The 21468-nt window shown below is 39.8% G+C and overlaps 1 protein-coding gene across 1 annotated transcript in view; it reads left to right on the plus strand.

Moving 5' to 3' along the window:
* CAP2 (cyclase associated actin cytoskeleton regulatory protein 2) overlaps window positions 1–21468 on the plus strand; it is a 149668-nt gene that overhangs the window by 15621 nt on the left and 112579 nt on the right. The window contains exons 2-3 of the mRNA XM_037037955.1: window positions 10002–10123; window positions 17237–17337. Of these exons, the coding sequence (XP_036893850.1) occupies window positions 10003–10123; window positions 17237–17337 (222 nt within the window). The 5' untranslated portion in view covers window position 10002. The remainder of the gene's footprint in view (window positions 1–10001; window positions 10124–17236; window positions 17338–21468) is intronic.

Consider the following 21468-nt stretch of genomic DNA (forward strand, 5'->3'; position numbering starts at 1 on the left):
CAAGTTAAGATTCTCTGAATCCAAAAAATGCTTTTCTCCACTACCTCAAGTTGTAAGACCTAGCCTCCTATATTCAGAGATTACAGCCTTGAGGAAAAATATCTGTTACAAGACTGATCAGGGTGGTTCTAAGGAGTGGCACCACAAGAGTCCAGAGGGTGCATGGAATTGGGTTGTTTGTGTCTATTTATAGGGTTGTACTGTGTCTATATGTGGTTGTTTAGTTTACCTTCTATAGTCTACTCTGGATTTGATAAAGATGCCAGGAAATTACTACCTCAAGGGAAGTTACCTCTGATTTATGGGACTTGCAGAGAAGTTGGAGTTTGGAAAATGGGTGCATCGGTACCAGGAAGGACTCTTGAGACAGTGGAAACAACAGAACCACATCGAAGAGGAGAGATTGGGCAGCATGTAGGGGAGCAGGTGAGCCGTCTCTGTGACTGGACCTCAGGAGCGTGGTGACCCAGAGAGAGCTGGGGTGAGGTCCTTTTGAAAATCCAGCTGAAGATTTGCTTTTTTCTCTGCAGTGGGACATTGTGAGAGAGGCTTTAGAGGAATCAGTTGGCTCATCAGATCTCAGATATGTTCTCTCCAGTTTTGTGGAAAATTTAAAGTGTTGTTTTCCTGTGTAATTCTCTGATCTCTTGTAATCTGATTATACCATTTCAAAGCTCAGCAACTCTTGGAACTTCTTCACAATAAAAAGAAAATAGAAATAGAACAAGAAAATAGCTTTTTTCCCTCTGTTCGGTGAGAAGCTGGCTCCGCGGAAAGGCTCTGTTGGAGAGCAAGCAAAAGATATGAAGGCGGGCACCTTGGCAACGTGAATATATCTCTTAGTGCAACAACTCTTTGGCTTGACTGAGCAGGGTCTGTTCCAGCCCCCTCCCAGTACAGCTGGGCAGGAAATATATTTTAATCTCTCTTGATTTTCCAGATATGAACGTTGTGCTTAGCAGATCGTGGGGACTAACTAAATGAATGAAACAAGCATATTCATTGAACCAGTCACTGAATGAGTGAATAAATATCATGGTTTGTTTTTCTATGCATATTATTACTCCAATTAGTAATAGTGAATTACAAGACCACTTCCCCCCAGTGATTGGTAACTTCCTAAGAAAGGAAAGAAGGTAATTCATATAGTCATGGGAAAGAGAATTTAACAATCTAGTACAGTCTGGTTTGATAGTAGTTTAACAAGCATTTTTTAATTGGGGTGGAATGATGGAGAAAGTCGCCTATTGCCACTTCATTGTTCTCAGAGAGCTCACCTATAAGCCAGCTGTCCAGCCTCGCTATGACAACAGGTTTGAAAGGCCTTCAGGTTCCTAACTGTCACTGCACTTCTACTTCCTAGTTAATCTTCAGCTCCTGATCTTTAGAATCCACTGGGCCTGGGTCTCCCTTACAGAATCAGAAGAGAAACTCTCATCACTATTATTTGTGAACCTTTGGCCTATTAGGAGAGCTTTAAACTAGCAACCCAGACTCCCAAAAGACCCAGCTGTTTCATTAACATGAAAATATTACCAAAGTAGCATTCTGCCTTAATTGTCTTTAAGAACTTACTGTGAGGAATCTACAAAACCCTTTAGACAATGTGTAGTTTTAATAATTTTGAAATCTTAAGAGTAAAGAGGAACTTTGGAAAAGCCTAAGACGCACATTAGAGAGAGCAAGTGTGGAGGAAGCCACTGTGGTTTTAAGTGGGAAAAACTAATGTAGTGTCTTCTTTTAAATGGAAATTTCTCCTGTGAAAATCTGGCTTTCTGCCTGATCTGAGATTATGCCAGGTTGTGGGCAGGCGAGGGAAAGACAGCGAGTGGTAGCCAATTAATTAGTCAATCAAAAGTATTTATAGAGTTCTCCATGTATACAGCAGCATGCAGGCTCAGTGGTAGATACAAAGAGCATCAGCCCATGAAGAGCTTGGAGTGATCTCCTTGGGAGGCAAGGTGTGCATGCGCTAGCAGAAAAGATAAGGTGGTATTTTAATTGGGCAAAACATCTTACAGATACCAAGAATGCTGTGCAGACCAACAGGCTATTATTCTGGGCTTATCACCATTTATTTTGGGCAATGGGGTGCCAATTTTCAAAGCCACTATGAAAGCTGCTTTTTATATCTTGTTAGACTGAGTAGGTAGGGCCTTAATAGATCTCTTACCACTGAGCATAAGATAATTTGGGTGAAAAATATGAGAGATAAAGGAGTGTGATTTCCCAAAAAAGATTCCACAAGATGGTACTTATATCCTTCACAGAGGACTATTTAGAAGAAAAAAATCATTATAAGAATGTTTAGGGGAAAAATATGTGACTAAAAAACTAGCAATTGCCTAGCAAAACTTTTATTTTATAGTATCCATTATACATAGACTTGAGAAAATCTCTTTTAAAGAAATGGAATATTGAAAATAATAATAATGAGTGTACTGATCTAAAATTTTCAGGTAGTCATTTTTGTTGGCCAGGTCTTCTAGATGACTGCTGAACATTTAAATTCCTGAAGAGTTGAGGAGATGTCCCCCAAGATGGAGGCGTAGGTGGAAACACTGCCTTCTCCCACAACCAAGTTTAAAGACAACAAAGTTTTAGTAAACAAAAATGCAGCCAAAACACCGAAAATTGAACTATATGGAAGTCTGACAACAAGGAACCATTCAGTGAGATGGGTAAGACGGGTGGAGCCAGCAGCATAACAGGGTCACACAGGAAAGCTTGTTTGGTCCGCCCAACCCAGGAGTGGGGGCGGTTGGTAGATCCCAGGCGTGGGGTGGCAACGGGCGGACCCAGTGAGGGTGCAGGGCAGCTGGCTGACTACATCACACGTTTGGGCACAGATAAACCAAGTGAAGGAGTGAACAGTGAGACAGACTGCTCAGGCTAGGGCTCCAGCGATGGGAATTAGAGCCTGAAAACACCAACTGGAAAGACTTTCTCGGGGTCGAGGGGCAAGGAGAGGCTCCCAGGCCCACAGAGAGTTTGTTGGAGAGACCTACAGGGTCCTGGAGAGTACGCAGGCCCACACACCGAGGAACCAGCAAGAGAGGGGCCCAATTTGCTTGTGGGAAGACATACAGGGGACAGAAATCTGAGAGAGAGCAGAGCGGAACAAAGTGCCATTTTCTTCCCCTCTCTGACCCCGCCCCCACATCCAGTGACTGGGTCACCAGGCCCTGGTGAACATCTAAGGCTCCGTCCCTTGTACATAACAGGTGTGAACATACCAAACATTATGACTCAAGAACAGCTCAAAGCCCCGGAGCCTATAATTCTAAGTGACCAAGAAATAGCCAGCCTTTCAGATGCACAGTTCAAAATACTGGTGATCAGGATGCTGACAGAACTGGTTGATTTTAGCCACAAATTAGAGGAACATATGAAGGCTAAACTGATTGAAATGAAGGGAAATGCCCAGGAAACCAATAGTGATGGAAAGGAAACTGGGACTCAAATCAATGGAGTGGACCAGAAGGAAGAAAGAAACATCCAGTCAGAAAAGAAGGAAGAAACAAGAATTCAAAAAAATGAGGAGAGGCTTAGGAACCTCCAGGACATCTTTAAACATTCCAACTTCCAAATTATAGGGGTACCAGAAGGGGAAGAGGAACAGCCACAAGTGGAAAAGTTATTTGAACAAATAATACAGGAGAACTTCCCCAGTCTGGCAAAGGAAATGGACTTTCAGGAAATCCAGGAAGCTCAGAGAGTCCCCAAAAAGTTGGACCCAGAAGGAACACACCAAGGCACACCATAATTACATTAGCCAAGATTAAAATGAAGGAGAGAATCCTAGAAGCAGCAAGAGATATGGGGACAGTCACCTACAAAGGAGTGCCCATCAGACTGTCAGCAGATTTCTCAAAGGAGACCTTACAGGCAAGAATGGGCTGGAAAGAAATATTCCAAGTCATGAAATCCAGAGACCTACAACCAAGATTGCTCTATCCAGCAAAGCTTTCATTCAGGATGGAAGGGCAGATAAAGTGCTTCTCAGATAAGGTCAAATTGAAGGAGTTCGTCATCACCAAGCCCTTATTATATGAAATGTTAAAGGGACTTATCAAAGAAAAAGAAGATAAAAATACGAACAGTGAAAGGACAGCAAACTCACAGTTATTAACAACCAAAAGCAAACTAAGAGGACAGATAGATCAGGAGTGGAACCATAGAAGTGGAGATCACATGGAGGGTTAGCAACAGGGAGGTGGGAGGAGAAGAGTGGGGGAAAAGGTACAGAGAAAAAGTAGCATAGATGGTAGGTAGAAAATAGATGGGGGGAGGGCAAGAATAGTATGGGAAATGTAGAAGCTAAAGAACTTATGACACATGGACATGAACTAAAGGGGGGGGAATGGTGGGGGGGGTGCAAGGTAGAGGGGAATGAAGGGGGGAATAGAACAACTATAATGGCATAATCAATAATATATATTTAAAAATAAATTCCTGAAGAGTTGAGATAGTGGTATGCAGATCTAACTAGGCCCGTGGGGGAAAAAATGAGATGGGATGTCTTGGTACCAGTAGCTAGGGAGTTTATTACTGACCATGTGCCAGATGTGGTGTGTATTCATACGCATACTCCTAGCAACCCTATGTACAGGCAGCAACTGAAACAAAGCACAATTAAACTCTTTTCCCAAAGTCTTCCAGTTGGTGATTCCAAAGCCTCTATACCACCCTAGTTAAAGATGTAAAAAAAATTGAGATCTTATAAAATGTTTGAAAGTGTGAGGAGCTGCTATGGGAAAAACAGAAACATGCGCTCTCTCTCTCTCTCTCTCTCTCTCTCTCTCAGTGCTTTAAGCATAGTTGTGGTACCATTGGTATAACTTTGGAGAGTATACACAACGTTGGACAGTATTAGGAACCAAATATGTGTACTTTGAGGATGGTTTCTGTAAAAGGACCAATGAAACAAAAATAAACTTAATTAGGATAGCTGTCTTTTGTCCTAGGTTGTTTCCACACGCTTTATTATTCTCAGCGATACTTCTGAAAATACTGTCTATATTCTTGTTGCAGTGTATGATATGAAATTGGTGTGAGAGATGTTTTTTTTGTTGTTGTTGTATGACAAAGTCTTAAACCAAGAATTTGTAAAAGTAACAAAATACATTCAATTAGTTAGATTTTATAAGAGCAAGTTTGTTTGTTTGTTTGTTTGTTTGGTTAGTTGACTTTTTTTCCTCCAATTTTTCTCCAATTTCTCCACTTTTTTTTCTCCAATTTTCTCCATATTACTCTCCATTTTCTGTCTATTACTCCCATCCCATCCCACACCCCCTGCTCCCCCCTCTCCCATTTCCACCCTTCTCAGTTGTTGTCCATGTATCCTTTATATAGGTTCCTCTAAATCCCTCCCTTATTTCCCCTGAAATTCCCTCCCCTCTCCCCTCTGGTCACTGTCAGCCTGTTCTCTATTTCAGTGTCTTTGGTTATATTTTGCTTGCTTGTTTGTTTTGTTGTTTAGCTTCCTGTTAAAGGTGAGATCATATGGTATCTGTCCTTCAACACCTGGCTTATTTCACTCAGCATAATGCTTTCCAGTTCCATCCATGATGTTGCAAAAGGTAGGAGCTCCTTCTTTCTTTCTGCAGCATAAAATTCCATTGTGTATATGTACCATAGTTTTTGGATCCATTCATTTACTGACGGGCACCTAGGTTGCTTCCATGTCTTGGCTATTGTAAATTGTGCTGCTATGAACATTGGGGTGCATATGTTCTTTGGGATTGGTGTTTTAGGATTCTTAGAATACAATCCTAGCAGTGGAATTGCTGGATCAAAAGGCAGGTCCAATTTTAGTTTTCTAAGAAAATTCCATACTGTTTTCCATAATGGTTGTACCAGTCTGCAATCCTACCAACAGTGGATCAGAGTCCCCTTTTCCCCACACCCTCTCCAACATTTGTTGTTTATTGCTTTGTTTATGATAGCCATTCTGGTGTGAGAGATGTTTTAATTGTTTAAATATTTAGAATGATAACTTCTTTCTTTGACAAAACCCCAAAAATTTGGCTTATAAACTCACCCAGAGACATATAATATGCAATGTCCATTTTCCTACCTTTTCTATACCTCTTGAAAATCATTTATATTTGTTCAACAACAAAGCATATTATCATGAAAGTTCCAAACACTGGGGACAGAGGGAAGATCCCAAAACTTCCTCCAGGGAGGAAAACACAGGGTACATACCTAGGATGAAGAATCAGAATGGCCTGGACTTCTCAACAGCAACTTAGGGAGCTAGAAGACATTGGAGCAATGCCTTTAAAATTCTTAAGAAAAATTTCTGGCTTGGAACTCTATACTCAGCCAAACCACCTATCAAGTGTGAGAGCAAAATAAACATCCTTTCAGGCTTGCAAGCTCTCAAAATATTTGACCTTTCATATACTGTTTTTCAGAAGACAGTGCTCTTTCCAATCAAGCAAATATACTGAAAAAGAGGAGGGTAGAGTCCAGAAAATAAGTAATACCACGTAAGGGGGTAGGGGAGAGAAATCCCCAGAATGATCATTTCTCTCTTCACCTTCATTGAAGGTGAAGGCAGACACCAGTTTATAGGTGTGCAGCAGGCACACAGAACAGTCATGCAGTCGGAGTAATTCTGCAGAAGGGGTACCTCTGAGAAGAAATATCTAAGAATTCCAGATGAGTTTGGTCCCATTGAAAGGGGTCTTACATGACCAGGCAAGAGTTTGGAGATGATTAATTTTCAAGTGTGTAAAAAACTGAGAAGCTGAAAAACGTGGCTCTAGGAAAACAAGTTGTGCAAAATATGAAAAATAATCTTAGTACATGTCATGATCCAGCAGTAAATAGTCATAATTGTGTTAACATTGATCATGGGTCACAAAAAATTTGGGATATAACACTTTTGGGGAGATGGGATAAGAGGAAATATGCATGTATGTGCTGGTGGGGATGGGGCAAGAAAAAGGTAAACCCTCTTTTCTGGGCGGGAACTCAATGGATAATGTGTAAAAGTGAAGAAAACAAACAAGATATAGATCTTTAAGCATATCGTTGAGAGATGAGGGGGCAGTTACTAAAGTAAACATCTAAAATACTTGTAAATATTGGCTCTCAAGACAGAATAGAAGGCAGCATTCAGGAGACTGTTGTATTTTGTCATAAGCCTTGAAAAACTGTCTACTCTTTACATCTGCTCATGTTTGGCTTAGGTAAAAATAAAAATTGAACTTTAAAGGAAAAGTGAGGGAGAAATTCAAATTTTTAAAAATGACAAACCAGCATAAGTTATACATACCACTATAAAGAAAAGATAATACTTAAAAAATAATACAAAACAGGGACTGCCAGCCAAGATGGAGGCATAGGTAGACACACTGTGCCTCCTCGCACAACCAAAATTAAGGACAACAAAAAATTTAGAGACAAAAACACAACCAGAACAGACAGAAAATTGAACTGTACAGAAGTCCGACAACCATTCATCCAAGCTGGTAAGAGGGGTGGAGTACGCAGCTGGTGGAGAGAGGTTGTGGCAGGAAAAAGTGGTGGCTGGTGACCCAGGGGCACAGGCAGCTGTTGGCAGACCCCAGGTGCTGGGTGGCAATGAGCAGACCCAGTGAGGCATACAAGGTGGGGAGAAGTGTGTGTGCACACCTGTGTGGGTGTGTACCTGGGTCTGTATATATTGGCAGAAGACGGCACAGCTGTGTTGGACCCCTTCATTTTCACGGAGAATACTAACTTGGGTGTTTTTGATGTCCTGGTGTTTTCTTTCTTTTATATGTTCTTCTATTTCTCCTAGAAACTGTTCTAAAATTTTAAACCCAGAGGCATCTTTCCAGTTTTTTTTGCATGAACTGTATTTTGACCTCTTAAGAGGCTGTGCAGCAAGACTTCATTTTATGGTGATTTTACATGAAGCGACATCTGATTCCCTTTTAGACTGCATTCCACACCACTCTGCCCAGCCCTGCAGTTTATAGGCTAACTCCTGTTGTCTTTCAACATATGAAGCACTACTAGATAGTGTGTGGTTAGGGCCTTGTCTGGGAGGCTGATTAAGCCATAGCCAGGGACAGCAGTCCTATGTGTGAAATGTAACAGGCCCTCCTGAAACAGCTCTGGAGCCAATGGGGAGGGGGGCGGTGTTTGGTGCTTTTCTGTTGGGGTATAGAGAGCTTGCTAAGAAAACAAACACTTTTTTTTTCTAGCATGGGCTTGGTCTGTGGTGGTAACATTTGGCAAGTTGAGTAACAGGGAACATAGATAACTGTGAACAGATGGGCAACTATTAAAAGATTTGAGGGACTTTTATCATTTCTCAAATGGCCTTCACCCACCTACAGGATACCCACTTCGCTTACAAGCTTATGTAATGGATTCAATTAATTTTCTCCTTCCTTTTTTTTCACTTGCAATGAAAGCAAAAACTCTGACGTTAAGAAGAAAATAATAGATGAGAAACTTCTAATTCTGAATCCCGTTGGGATTAGATGCTTATTTCAGCCATGCAGAGAACACTGCCCCATATTTTGAAAGAGTAGCTGCTGGCATTTTTAGAGGAGATGACTTTCCAAAATAGACAGCAGACCTTCCCCAGCCATGTCTGATGACCATCTGACATTTAGATGCAGAATTACAGAGCTAGCCAAGTATTTTGATAAGTATAACCTGGTTTTTAAAAAAGACAGTGGCAAGTCATCATTACATTTAAGCTCAAAACTAACAGAGTACAAAATACAAAAGAAAAATGCATTACCTGGTTCCCGGCAGAAATAGAAAATAATTACATGTCTTAGAACAATAGAATTTGCCCCTGCTGTGAGGCAGGGTTGTCTCCAATGCAGGGGCCTGCCGGTCCTCCGAGACTCAGAAGGATGTTCGCGGGAAGTGCTTAACTGTGAAAAGTCACAGATACCTCCATGAGGCCTGTTTTACTCTCTCTGGGGCAGCAGCCTGATTTTCCAAGAGCAAAATCACATAGGTTGGAATGGTCAGAGTCATGGTACCTGCCATCTGGATCTCATGAATCTGGCCAAATGAGGGTCCCATTCCTCAGAGGTTACCTTCGTAACATTACATTCCAGGGCCAGCACTTTTCAGGTGCTCATCACGGGCACACTCAGTGTAGCTATGCTGTTGGGAAGCAGGGCAGTTGGATAGATTCCCAGCTTCACTTTTACCCCCCAATTCCTTATTCAGCTTCAAAGGCAGTTTATCTCAACCGAGAGTATTGTGTAACTGAAGATCGCTGTCTCCAAAACACCACCGCACCTAAAACTGAATTTTGTCTAAAAGTAACCAGCATTGAAGGGAAACAACCCCCTTCAATGTTTTAAATGAAAATCTCCACCATTCAGAATAATTGCAACCTGAAATAATTTAGCAGCAAGCACTAAAACAAAGTAATGGTAAGTAGAAGACAGCCTGTGGGGAGGTGATGGCCTCTGTTGGCCTGCTAAACCACGCAGTTTCATCCACTCGCAGTTTTGTACTGGACTATTGGTTTAAAGTCAGTGATTAACCAAGGGATATCCATGGGTTTAGTGTCCCCTAGAGAACGTACTCTAACAGAAAGAAGTATTGAAAATGGTTAAAATATGCTCCTGCTACTTAACAATAAAAGTTGGCAATATTAATTGTGAAATATATATCTCTGGGCTTTTAAGTAAGTGCTAGAGATAGATTGTATCATAGCTCAAAGAAGTACCCAAGGAAACACTTGATAATGGTGGAAAGAGAGTGACTGTTTGTGTGTTACATATAGGGCTTATAAAAGTCATTGAATTGAATAGAAATAAGCTCAGTAAAATTTGTGAGGGGTTTTGTTCTAAGTTTTACATTCTTTTGCATCTCACATATATTCCTGACATGTGAAAATACTCTCTAAGTAATTAAGGACCTTGTCAGTTATTTTTATTTCCCTTTTGTCGCTGCTAAGTTGGATGGTGTCAGCTTGCGAATCCTGCCTGACACTCACAGGGCCTCCATTTGTTCGTGTGTTCCAGAATGGCGGAGCTGCAGGGGCTGGTGGAGAGACTGGAACGGGCAGTCAGCCGGCTGGAGTTGCTGTCTGAGGCGTCACACCGGCCTCCTGAGAACTGTGGGGAACTTAACGGTGTCAGCAGAGGTAGGGCCCCAAACTGTTGCCGTTACTGGTCTCTACATAGGTCGCTTAGTTTTGTTCCCATCACTTAGTTCTTAAGAAAGATTTTTAACTACTTTCTTCAACCTCCCTACTCCTTCCATTATATGTGACCATGACATTCACCAGATGCAAGCACTCCCTGAAAAAGAAAAAGAAAAAAAATTTCGCAAAAGTTACCAGTATTCTGCTTGTTAAGAGCATAATCCACGTGCCAAATATCATTACTCTTTCATTTTAGTGTTTATACTGCTGTTCCACACTCAGTGACTAAATATATTATCTAACTATCAAAAAAGAAACTAATGTTCTTAGTTAGAATGTAAACTGGAAGGATTTACTATTCTGTAGATTTCAATTTTAAAGAGAACAAATCATTAAATTTAAGAACTATAGTTTTAAAGGAAGCAAGCCTGGTGTGAATTCAATATGACTTTCTTGTTACATGATTACATCCCATTGTTTTACCCGTGCCTATTCCCAACCAAATGTGCTTTTAACATTACATGCTACTAGCTCTTCCAACCAAGAGGGAGGCATAGATAGAAATACTTCACTTCCTCGCATAACCAAAAGAAGGATAACAGCCAATTAAAAACAAAAAACAACTGGAACTGCCAGAAAATCAAATTGCATGGAAGTCTGACACCCAAGGGGTTAAAGAAGAAACTTTCATCCAGACTGGTAGGAGGAGCGGAGATGGGAAGCCGAGTGGGATAGAACAGGCAGCAAGGAGGTGGCTTGTGGATGGAATTTCCCACATTCACATTCAGATGAGCCCAAAGGAACAACTGGGGAGCAAGACAGACTGCACAACCAGGATTCTAGTGCCGGGAAATACAGCCTCAAAAACTCTAGCTATAAAAAACCTGTGGGGGTTGTGGTGGTGGGAGAAACTCCCCGTCTCACAGGAGAGTCCGATGGAGAGGCTCATGGGATCCTAGAACATCCACAAGCCCACCCACCCAGGAATCAGTACCCGAAAGGGCGCAATCTGCTTGTGGGAACTGAGGGAAGTGATGGAAAGTGGGGGGCGAGCTGAGGAAGCTAGCAAGCGACGGTGTTCCCTCTGACCCCTCCCCCACATGCAGCACTACGAAGCAGTGAAGTGGGTTGCCTGACCCTGGTGAATACCTAAGGCTACACCCCTTACAACGTAACAGGTACACCGAGACAAAGAAATGTGGTCCAAATGAAAGAACAGATCAAAACTCCAGAAAAAGAACTAAGTGATGAGGAGATAGCCAATCTACCAAAGTTCAAAATATTGGCAACCAGGATGCTCACAGAGATGGTTTAGTTCAGTTGCAAAATGAAGGAAGAATTCAAGTGGAATTCTATACAAAGTGGAATAAAGGAAAATACACAGGGAGCCAACAATGAAGGGAAGGAAACTGGGACTCAAATCAATGATGTGGAACAAAAAGAAGAAATAAACATCCTGGAACAAAATGAAGAAACAAGAATTCAAAAAAATAGGAGAGGCTGAGGAACCTCTGGGACAATTTTATTTTTTTATTTTAATTGTTGTTCAAGTACAGTTTTCTGCCTTTTATTCCCATCTCAGCCAACCCACCCCAGTGCTCCCCACCTCCCTCCCATTTCCACCCTCCTTGTCTTTGTCCATGTGTCCTTTATACTTTTTCCTATAAACCCTTCCCCTTTTCCCCTGAAATTTCTTCCCCTCTCCCCTCTGGTCACTGTCAGCCTGTTCTCTATTTCAGTGTCTATGGTTATACTTTGTTTGTTTTTTTTATTTAGGTTCTTGTTAAAGGTGAGATCACATGGTATTTGTCTTTCACTGCCTGGCTTATTTTGCTTAGCATAATGCTCTCCAGTTCCATCCATGCTGTCAAAAAGGGTAGTAGCTCCTTCTTTCTTTCTGCTGTGTAGTATTCCATTGTGTAAATGCGCTGTAGTTTTTTTGATTCATTCATTTACTGATAGGCAACTATCCAACACTTGGCTATTGTAAATTGTGCTGCTATGAACATTGGGGTGCATAGGTTCTTTTGGATTGGTGTTTCAGGGTTCTTAGGATATACTCCTAGCAGTGGAATTGCTGGGTAAAAAGTTTTAGTTTTTAGTTTTCTTAGAAAATTTCATACTGTTTTGCATAGTGGTTGTACCAGTCTGCAATCCCACCAACACTGCACTAGGGTTCCCTTTTCTCCACAACCTCTCCAACACTTGTTTGTTGCTTTGTTTATGATGGCCATTCTAACCAATGTGAAGTGGTTTCTCATTGTGGTTTTAATTTGCATTTCTCTGATGGCTAGCAATACTGAGCATCTTTTCGTGTGTCTCTGGGCCCTCTGTATATCCTCCCTGGAGAAGTGTCTGTTCAAGTCCTTTGCCTACTTTTTAATTGGGTTGCTTGTCTTTTCAGAGTGGAGCCATGTGAGTTCTTTATATATTTTGGAGATTAAACCCTTGTCTGAGGTATCATTGGCAAATATGTTTTCCCATACAGTTGGTTCTCTTTTTGTTTTAATACTGTTTTCTTTAGCTGTTCAGAAGCTTTTTATTTTGATGAGACCCCATTTGTTTGTTCTTTCCTTTATGTCCCTTGATTTAGGTGACATATCAGTGAAAATGTTGCTGTGTGAAATACCTGAGACAACTTTAAATGTTCCAACATCTGAATCATAGGGGTGCCAGAAGGAGATGAGGAAGAGGAAGAAATTGAAAACTTATTTGAACAAATAATGGAGGAAAACTCCCCCAATCTGGCAAAGGAAATAGACTTCCAAGAAGTCCAGGAAGCCCAGAGGATCCCAAAGAATTTGGACCCAAAGAAGCACACACCAAAGCACATAATAATTACATTACCCAAGATGAAAAATGAGGAAAGAATATTAAAAGCAACAAGAGGAAAGGACACAGTTATCTACAAAGAATTCCCATAAGACTAACAGCTGATTTCTTAAAACAAACCTTGCAGGCAAGAGGGGCTGGAAAGAAGTATTCCAAGTCATGAAAGGCAAGGACCTACATCCAAGATTGCTCTATCCAGCAAAGCTATCATTTAGAATGGAAGGGCAGATAAAGTGCTTCTCAGATAAGGTCAAGTTAAAGGAGCTCATTATCACCAGGCCCTTATTGTATGAAATGTGAAAGGGACTTATCTAAGAAAAATAAGATGATCAAAACTATGAACGGTCAAATGACAACAAATCACAAGTATCGGCAACTGAACCTAAAAAAACAAACAAACAAACAAACAAACAAAAATTAAGCAAACAACTGGAACAGGAAGAGAATCACAGAAATGGAGATCACAAGGAGGGTTATCAGTGGGAAAAGGGAGAGAGAGAATGGGGGAAAACAACACAGGGAATAAGAAGCATAATTGCTTTGCACAAAGACAGGAGGAGGTTAAGAACAGTATAGGAAATGGAGAAGCCAAAGAACTTATATGTACAACCCACGAACATGAACTAAGGGGGAGGGAGGGAGGCTGGAGGGGGGCGGTGCAGGCAGAGGGGACAAAGGGGACAAAAAATTGGAACAACTGTAATAGCATAAGCAACAAAATATACTTTAAAAACGACATGCTAAAACCACACTTTTAAAAATGTTTAAAACTATGTGAGCAAACATAAAAAGGGAACTATTTCTTTAACTTATGACAAACTCTCTACAGTAATTTTTTTCGATTTCTTCTTTCTTAAGGTTGCCGATTTTGCAAATAAAAATACAGGACATCCAGTGAAATTTTAATTTCCGATAAGCTGCTGTTTGGTGGGGGCCAATATAAGTATGTTCCAAACACTGTACAGGATGTACTGCGTGATACATACTTACTCTAAAGATTTATTCATCGCTGTTCTTGTCTCACATAAGCTTCCTCCTTATCTGACACATTNAGAGGGGACAAAGGAGATAAAAAATTGGAACCACTGTAATAGCATAAGGAACAAAATATACTTTAAAAACGACATGCTAAAACCACACTTTTAAAAATGTTTAAAACTATGTGAGCAAACATAAAAAGGGAACTATTTCTTTAACGTATGACAAACTCTCTACAGTAATTTTTTTCAATTTCTTCTTTCTTAAGGTTGCAGATTTTGCAAATAAAAATACAGGACATCCAGTGAAATTTTAATTTCCGATAAGCTGCTGTTTGGTGGGGGCCAATATAAGTATGTTCCAAACACTGTACAGGATGTACTGCGTGATACATACTTACTCTAAAGATTTATTCATCGCTGTTCTTGTCTCACATAAGCTTCCTCCTTATCTGACACATTTTGAATCCTGTCAGGCTTTTGGGGGCTGAGAATAGCCTGTGGAAGAGGGGGCTTCCAACAAAGCCTTCACCAGGCAAGATCCACATTGGTGCTTCTAGAATTGCAGGCATACTTGGAGCTCTGCCTTGTATTACATGCCCTGGGACAAAAATTACTGTGTGAGCACAAATGCACAGGCTGGTTTTTTCCCCTGAACATAATGAAAAATCAAAATGCTCTGAATGAATTGAAAGGGGTGTTATTTAAAGGAAGTCTGCCAGGGGCCTATGTTGTTTCTGCATCAACTGAGACACATCTATGATTTCATGTTAAGCCTCTTTTTGTTAACTATACAGTAAACCTTATCTGTAAGAAAATATTGTTACATTCTCTTCAGTAACTGTCTCATTAGTTTCGCATCTGGTGAACAAAAGACATTTCTCTGAGGTTGCCAACCTCAACTATAAAGCCCATGAAGACATAAAATGAAGCTAAAATCCAACTCCCAACACACTGTGTAGTGTAGTTGAGTAATAAAGAAAACCCTCCATAATTTGAACTTCATTTACTCAAAGAGCTACTAGACTGCATTTTTATTTTCTTTATTAAACAATATTCTGAGAAAATTAATAGGCTAAGCGAAATTGGAAGATATGTAATTAGATTACTTAAGTATTTGAGCAACTATTTTCTCATATAGCAAATCATTCCAAACCAATTATTAAAGTCTGGTCTTTTAAAACAACTTAACCAGCAATTTATTAACCTACTTGAAATAAAGTAGGGTTATTAGTAGGTAAGATAATTGGTAAAATGACTGAATGATTTCCATCCTTAAGACATTTTCCTTATCCTAAACATCACTTCCATTTCTTCTTAATTAGTAAACTTTGGTAATTTTCTAAATTCTGTTTTCAAAAAATCCTTCACAACCTCTCACCTTAAACATGAAGATGGTCATTACAATGATGTTACAACTAAAGTTTAAAAGTTATTATTTTTATTTAAAAAGAAACTTTTAAGAGGAATTCAGTCATTGCAAATCCATCGATGCACAGATCAAAGAACTGCCTTCTTATGATACTGGTGTTATGATATGTTTTGATATGTTTTATTTTTCCCTGGCAATCAGGTAAGTCTGGCTCAACAGTGGAAGAAATATTTTTACGTGCCTGCTAAGTGACACACACCATAGTAGGTGCAAGGAAGTCCAAGATGAATTATACACAGTTCTGATCCTCTAGAATCTTTGGCGTCCATGCATTGCTATGGACCACAAAGCACGCAGGGCCACACATGCTTTGATTGACGGATGCTCAAAGGATGAGAGCTGGGGAGAAAGAGGTCATTAGAGGCTGCCTGGAGGAGGTGTGAGCAGAGCTGAGTGATAAAAGACAATCAGAAAATATTCCCTTTTATCATTGTACGATCTACCCACAGAGGCCTCCGTCACATTTCTGAAACTTCCTGCTATTTTAATATTCAGCAGATACCCAGCCCCCAGGCCTTTCCCACAGCAACGAATAGGTTCATCTGTTTCTAAATGGGTCCATAAGGAGTATTTGGACGTGCACTGCTTTTATGGTCTAGAAGTTGGTACAGACTATATTTTGATCTTTACGATAACTCAGCTTTGTCGGCCTGCTTAGAAGTTAGACTGGAGGCAGAGAGTTGTAAACAACTCTTTCCATCACCCTTTGGGCCTGTGGAAATGGACAAATGGGGAAAAGGAAAAGAAAGGAACCTTTATCTTATAGCTCTTTGTGTCCAATATGAGAAAGGGAAGCCTAGCTTTCGTTTTGGATTTTGGTAGTCTCCAGTGCTGAGTTTCTCAGTATTATCTTTCTCAGTATTGAGGATGTTCAGGACTTAGAATGTTTTTTCCTGTGAATAGGGAGAGAAATTCAGAGCACATCAGGTTGAGCTGTAGTCACTTCAACTGTTAAAATCATTTGACATATAAACACTTCTCAGTGGCTCATTTTGTGCCCACCACTGCCACCTCTCCTCCCTCTGGAAGTGAAGAAGGGACCGAGTGTATGACATCAGCTTTCTTTTCTTGTCCAGAGTTTGTATTACCTTTTAATTGTCCCGAGTAGCATTGTAACTGTTTGCAGTTGTTACAGCACCTGGTCTGGCCAGTATGGAAGAAAGTACTCTGGCTGTGGGTTAATAAGGCTTGTTCCTGTTTTTGGATCTGCCTCTTACGTGGTATATGACTATGGTCAAGTCCCATGCTCTGTTTACATCTCCATTTCCTCATCAGTAAAACTGATGATGCTACCATAGTTTGCCCAGTATAGTGGACACCCACATTTTTGGCACAAACTCTCAGGAAAAAATCTTTCATTTAAATTTTTTAATTCAATTTTTAATTTAATCCTATTTTGAGACAAAACTGGTTATTGTATTCCAGGGCATTATTTTGCATGTGGATATCATTATTGCTTTCCAGAGTTACACTTTTAACACATAAGCATAAATAAAAGAATTTTAAAACATTTATATAGATACAGAATTAGTACTACCCGTGTATAATATGCATCCTATTTTTCCCTAATAAATGTGGACAAAAAAGTGCACCTTATACATGGCAACATATGGAACTTTCCCCATGAGTTTGGGGGGAATTAAGCAGAATTACATAGGTGGGAGTGCTTACTGAGGGGGCTGCCGAAGAAGAAAACATGGTTTTCTTGAGCCATTGAAACATGTCTAATAAATATGGATTGAAGAAATAAATGACTTGGTGAAGAGAATGAAAAGGTCACAAATGATATTAAACGTTCATATCACCTATGGCAAAGAAGTACCAGCTTTTCATTAAACTACCAGGAAATGACAACGTATTCTTCTTTCAAAGGTGTGGCACCCTCGGTGGAAGCCTTTGATAAGCTGATGAACAACATGGTGGCCGAGTTTTTAACGAAGAGTAAGATCCTTGCTGGTGATGTGGAGACTCATGTGAGTACTGTCCTCCCCTGTCCTCCGTGGAAAGATAACAAGGCTAGCAAAGGGTAAGGAGACGCTGGACCATTCTGCACTGTGGGTGGGAATGTCAAATGGTGTGGTCAGTATAGAAAAGAGTATGGAGGTTCCTCAAAAACAGTTAGAGATAGAATTTTCATACAATCCAGCAATTTCCTTCTGGATATACTCCCAAAAGAATTAAAAGCAGGATCTCAAAGAGATATTTTAACATCTATGCTAATGACAGCATTATTCACAATTGCCAAAAATTGAAGTGAGCCCTGGCTGGTGTAGCTCAGTGGATTGAGCGTGGGCCTGCAAACCAAAAGATGGCAGTTCGATTCCCAGTCAGGGCACATGTGTGGGTCGCGGGCCAGTTCCCAGCAGGGGACACAGGAGAGGCAACTATCCATTGATATTTCTCTCCTTCCCTTCCCCTCTAAAGATAAATAAATTAAAATCTTTTTAAAAAATTGAAGTGACCCAAGTGTCCATGGACAGAGGAATGGATAAGCCAATTGTGCTATGTGCATAGAAGAGAGTATTGTTGAGCCATAAAAAGGAAGGGAATTCTGACACTGGCTACAACGTGGATAAACCTTGAGGACATTATGCAGAGTGAACTTAGCCAGTCACAAAAGACAAATACTGTATGATTACATCTATGTGAGGTATCTAGAGTAGTGAAGATACCTCACATACATGGAACTCGTGGAAACAGGAAGTAGAAAGATGGCTGCCAGAGGCTGAGGAAGGGAGAAATGACAACTTTTTAAGTGGGTATAGAGTTTCAGTTTTGCAATGCAAACCAGCTTCAGAAAAAAATCTGGAGATCTGTTGCACAACAGTGTGAATATACTTAACACTACTGAACTGTATACTTAAAATGGTTAAGATGGTAAATTTTGTGCTATATGTATTTTGCTATAATTGTTTTTTATAAAGTACATCTTGAGGAAGGCAAAGTCATAGAATTTGATCATCTCTGGGTTAGTAGACCTCTGTAATGATATCCAGGCCTGCTTTCCAGTTTTAGATGCTTTGTATACACTTTTAAATGTTTCACATCCTCTCTAGGGCTAGTCATTATTTACATGCATTTGCAAAAGTCTAATTTAACAGCCAAAACCAATTAAAAACCTAGAAGTTTATCACCAGTTTCTTCTTTTTTATTTGCCCTTGTTTCTCATAGAGGATTGAATTTCAAATCCATCTGCTTACCAATTTCTCAAGAATGAGACAATCCTGGCAAAACCGTTTTCAGTATAGGTTTAGATAAAATCTGATTCTTAAATAAAGTTGTGGTTGGGGGTTAAAAAAACATAAAAAGGGATTCTCTCTTTTCTCCTTCCCCAATTAGGGATTATATTCAACACCCCACGCCAGTCTTCCAGGGGATTTGGTGACTCATGTTCTACCAGAGGTTCCAAGATTACAATTAAACAAATGCTTATCTGATCACGTTTGCAACAAATTTGTTCACCACATCTGAGAAAAATGAAATTTCTTCTCTTGATCTCTATTTTTATTAAATATTCCTGTTGAAATGCCCATTGGTGCCCTGACCAATGTGGTTCAGTTGGTTAGGCATCGTTCCACAAGGCAAAAGGTTGCTGGTTCAGTTCCTGGTCAGGGCACTTGCCGGGTTGCAGGTTCAGTCCCAAGGTGGGTGGTGGTTGGGGCACATATCAGAAACAACTGGTCAATATTTCTCTCTCACATCGATATTTTTCTCCCTCTTTCTTCCTCTCTTCTCTTCTCCCTAAGAATAATAAATATTATAAAATCTTAAATAAAAAAGAAGAAATACCCATTGGCTAAAGAGAGGAATTTCTAACATAAATGAGTTCTAGAAAAGTCTGTGTAATAAGGCATGCCTCCTTCAAATATAGCACAAAGCTCTGTAATTAGTCTGGTCTGTTCTTAAGCTTAATATACTTGTTTGCATACAGTAAGATAGTAGCTGATCTTCTTATTTTCCAAGGCACGATTCTACCTGACAGTTAACATACCAAGTGGAATAGTACCCCAATACACTAAAAATGATTCTTTAATGATTGACAGAAATTGTTCTGCTGTTATTGTTAATTAAAGTTCACATTGTGCTTCTGAGGTACACAGTATAACTCTTATTAGTAATATCTCACAAAATTTTATATAGTTTTTTACTAGAGAATAATGAGTGCTATAAACAAGTATATTTAATTTTTAATATAGAATTTGCACACTAAATCTCTTGAATTGCATGGTAAGCAGTTCCTTTAAATTCTTTTTACAACAAAGTTAAATTATAAATAACATATATCTTGATTTATGTGAACTTTTTTCTTCTTTCCTTTCATTAGCCTGAAAACAGTGTGCAGTGTGACTCAAATAAAGGAATATTCTTGGTAATAAATACATAATGCTTTTTAAAAATTAAGGAGGGAAGGTGGGGAGATAGAGGAGGAGGGAAGGAAGGAAGGAAGGAAGGAAGGCAGGCAGGAAAGAAGGGGGAGGGAGGAAGGGGAGAGAGATAGAGAAAAAAAAGAGGAAAACACTTGCTATCTGAAAGTTTAGACTTTGATTCTACAAGACAAAGAAAAGTACAGGCAGCTATCATCCATCTGCCCATTACTTTAATACATTGAACAAGTAGTTTATTTTTTCTCTCTTATAGAACCATGTGTCATTGACAGTAAGCTTGCAGCTGCTGCCTCTCACATAAGCCAGAAATGGGGGCTGGACTTTGTTCCAAGAACACACCTGTTGCCTAGGGGGGGAAAAACCCTCACATACCTCATTGCACATTATGGAAATTTGAGAAGAACACAAATGAGCATCATGTTAAATCTTGCCCCTGTACTTAAAAGCTATTTCACAGACACAAATAATAAATAAGGGCAGCCAAGCTATGATTTAACGTCTGTCTTGATGTGTTGGCTGCTGGTTGGGCTTAATTTACCGAACACTCAATAGTCTATTGACAGAACAGACCACAGAAAAGGGGGAACTAATAGCTACAATTAGGAAGCTCTGCTGAACCGAAGAACATAACAGGTTTAGCAAAGATTAGATCTTGTAAAGCCTTCTTGTATGCAACATACACCAAAGGGCTTATTTGAATTACTCTTCGACCCAGGATTATATACAGAGCTTGCACCCCATTTAAGCAAAGGTAGACAATGCATAATTTTATATATTTTTATAGGAGATGTTTAGAATAAATATAGCCCTCGATGTCATAGGAAAGGATTCTCTAGGAACTGGGCCTATGTAATACCAAGTCCATGGTCAGACCTCATTTATCCTTAAATGGATAAATGTGATATTTTTTTACAAAGCTGTCCTGTTGTTTTTTATGGTATATGGAACTAATCTCAGGATTATTTCTAAATAATTTGAAAATCATGAAACAGCTGCAAATCGTATGCCTCTTCTTAAATCAAATCCTTTTTGGAGATTTATGGAATTTACATTTGAAATAGTTCTAGAAGCCTGAAACATTTATTTCCTGTCTTAATTAAAATGGGTAAAGAACCCATTTTGTGAGAATGTGAGAAGTATAACACATATAAGCACAGTGTGATTAAGTCACACTGTGCAGTTGAGTTCCCTGACTTTATAAAGGATGATCCTTTTTAGACAATTATTATAGCTGTACTTCTGATGGTTCACCACCACTATTCTAGATGTTCCTAGTCTTTGCCATTTATTTGAATTGTTTACAAAATGTTTTGTCCATTTTATGCCATCCTGACTAGGTAACAAGTTAAGAGAGTGGCAAAATGAGGAGTATCTTCCTGTGACTGACACCAGTAGTTTGTATTTGGAATATAGAGCTGGCTCTGCTTTTTACAGCATGACCTTGAGCTGGTCCCTTCACTTGCTCAGCAATAAGGCTGGACAACCTCACTGCCAAGGGGCTTTTGGCTCTCACAGCCCATTTGAGTGACTCGCCTGCAGCCTCAGCATCAGAGTGTGAGGGGACAATTTGGTTTCCAGTTGAAAAGCTTGTGGTACGGCAGCATAACCATCATTATAAAAAGCATGTTGAGCCATACCATGGAAAGTACCTCAGGCATCTGAACGTGCGAAGCAAGCAGAAGCAATCATGTCAGAGAAAAGACACACAAAACACTACAG

Source organism: Sturnira hondurensis, unplaced genomic scaffold (genome assembly GCF_014824575.4).
Source record: "Sturnira hondurensis isolate 20B ecotype Veracruz unplaced genomic scaffold, ASM1482457v3 Scaffold0023817, whole genome shotgun sequence".
Taxonomy (NCBI): domain Eukaryota; kingdom Metazoa; phylum Chordata; class Mammalia; order Chiroptera; family Phyllostomidae; genus Sturnira; species Sturnira hondurensis.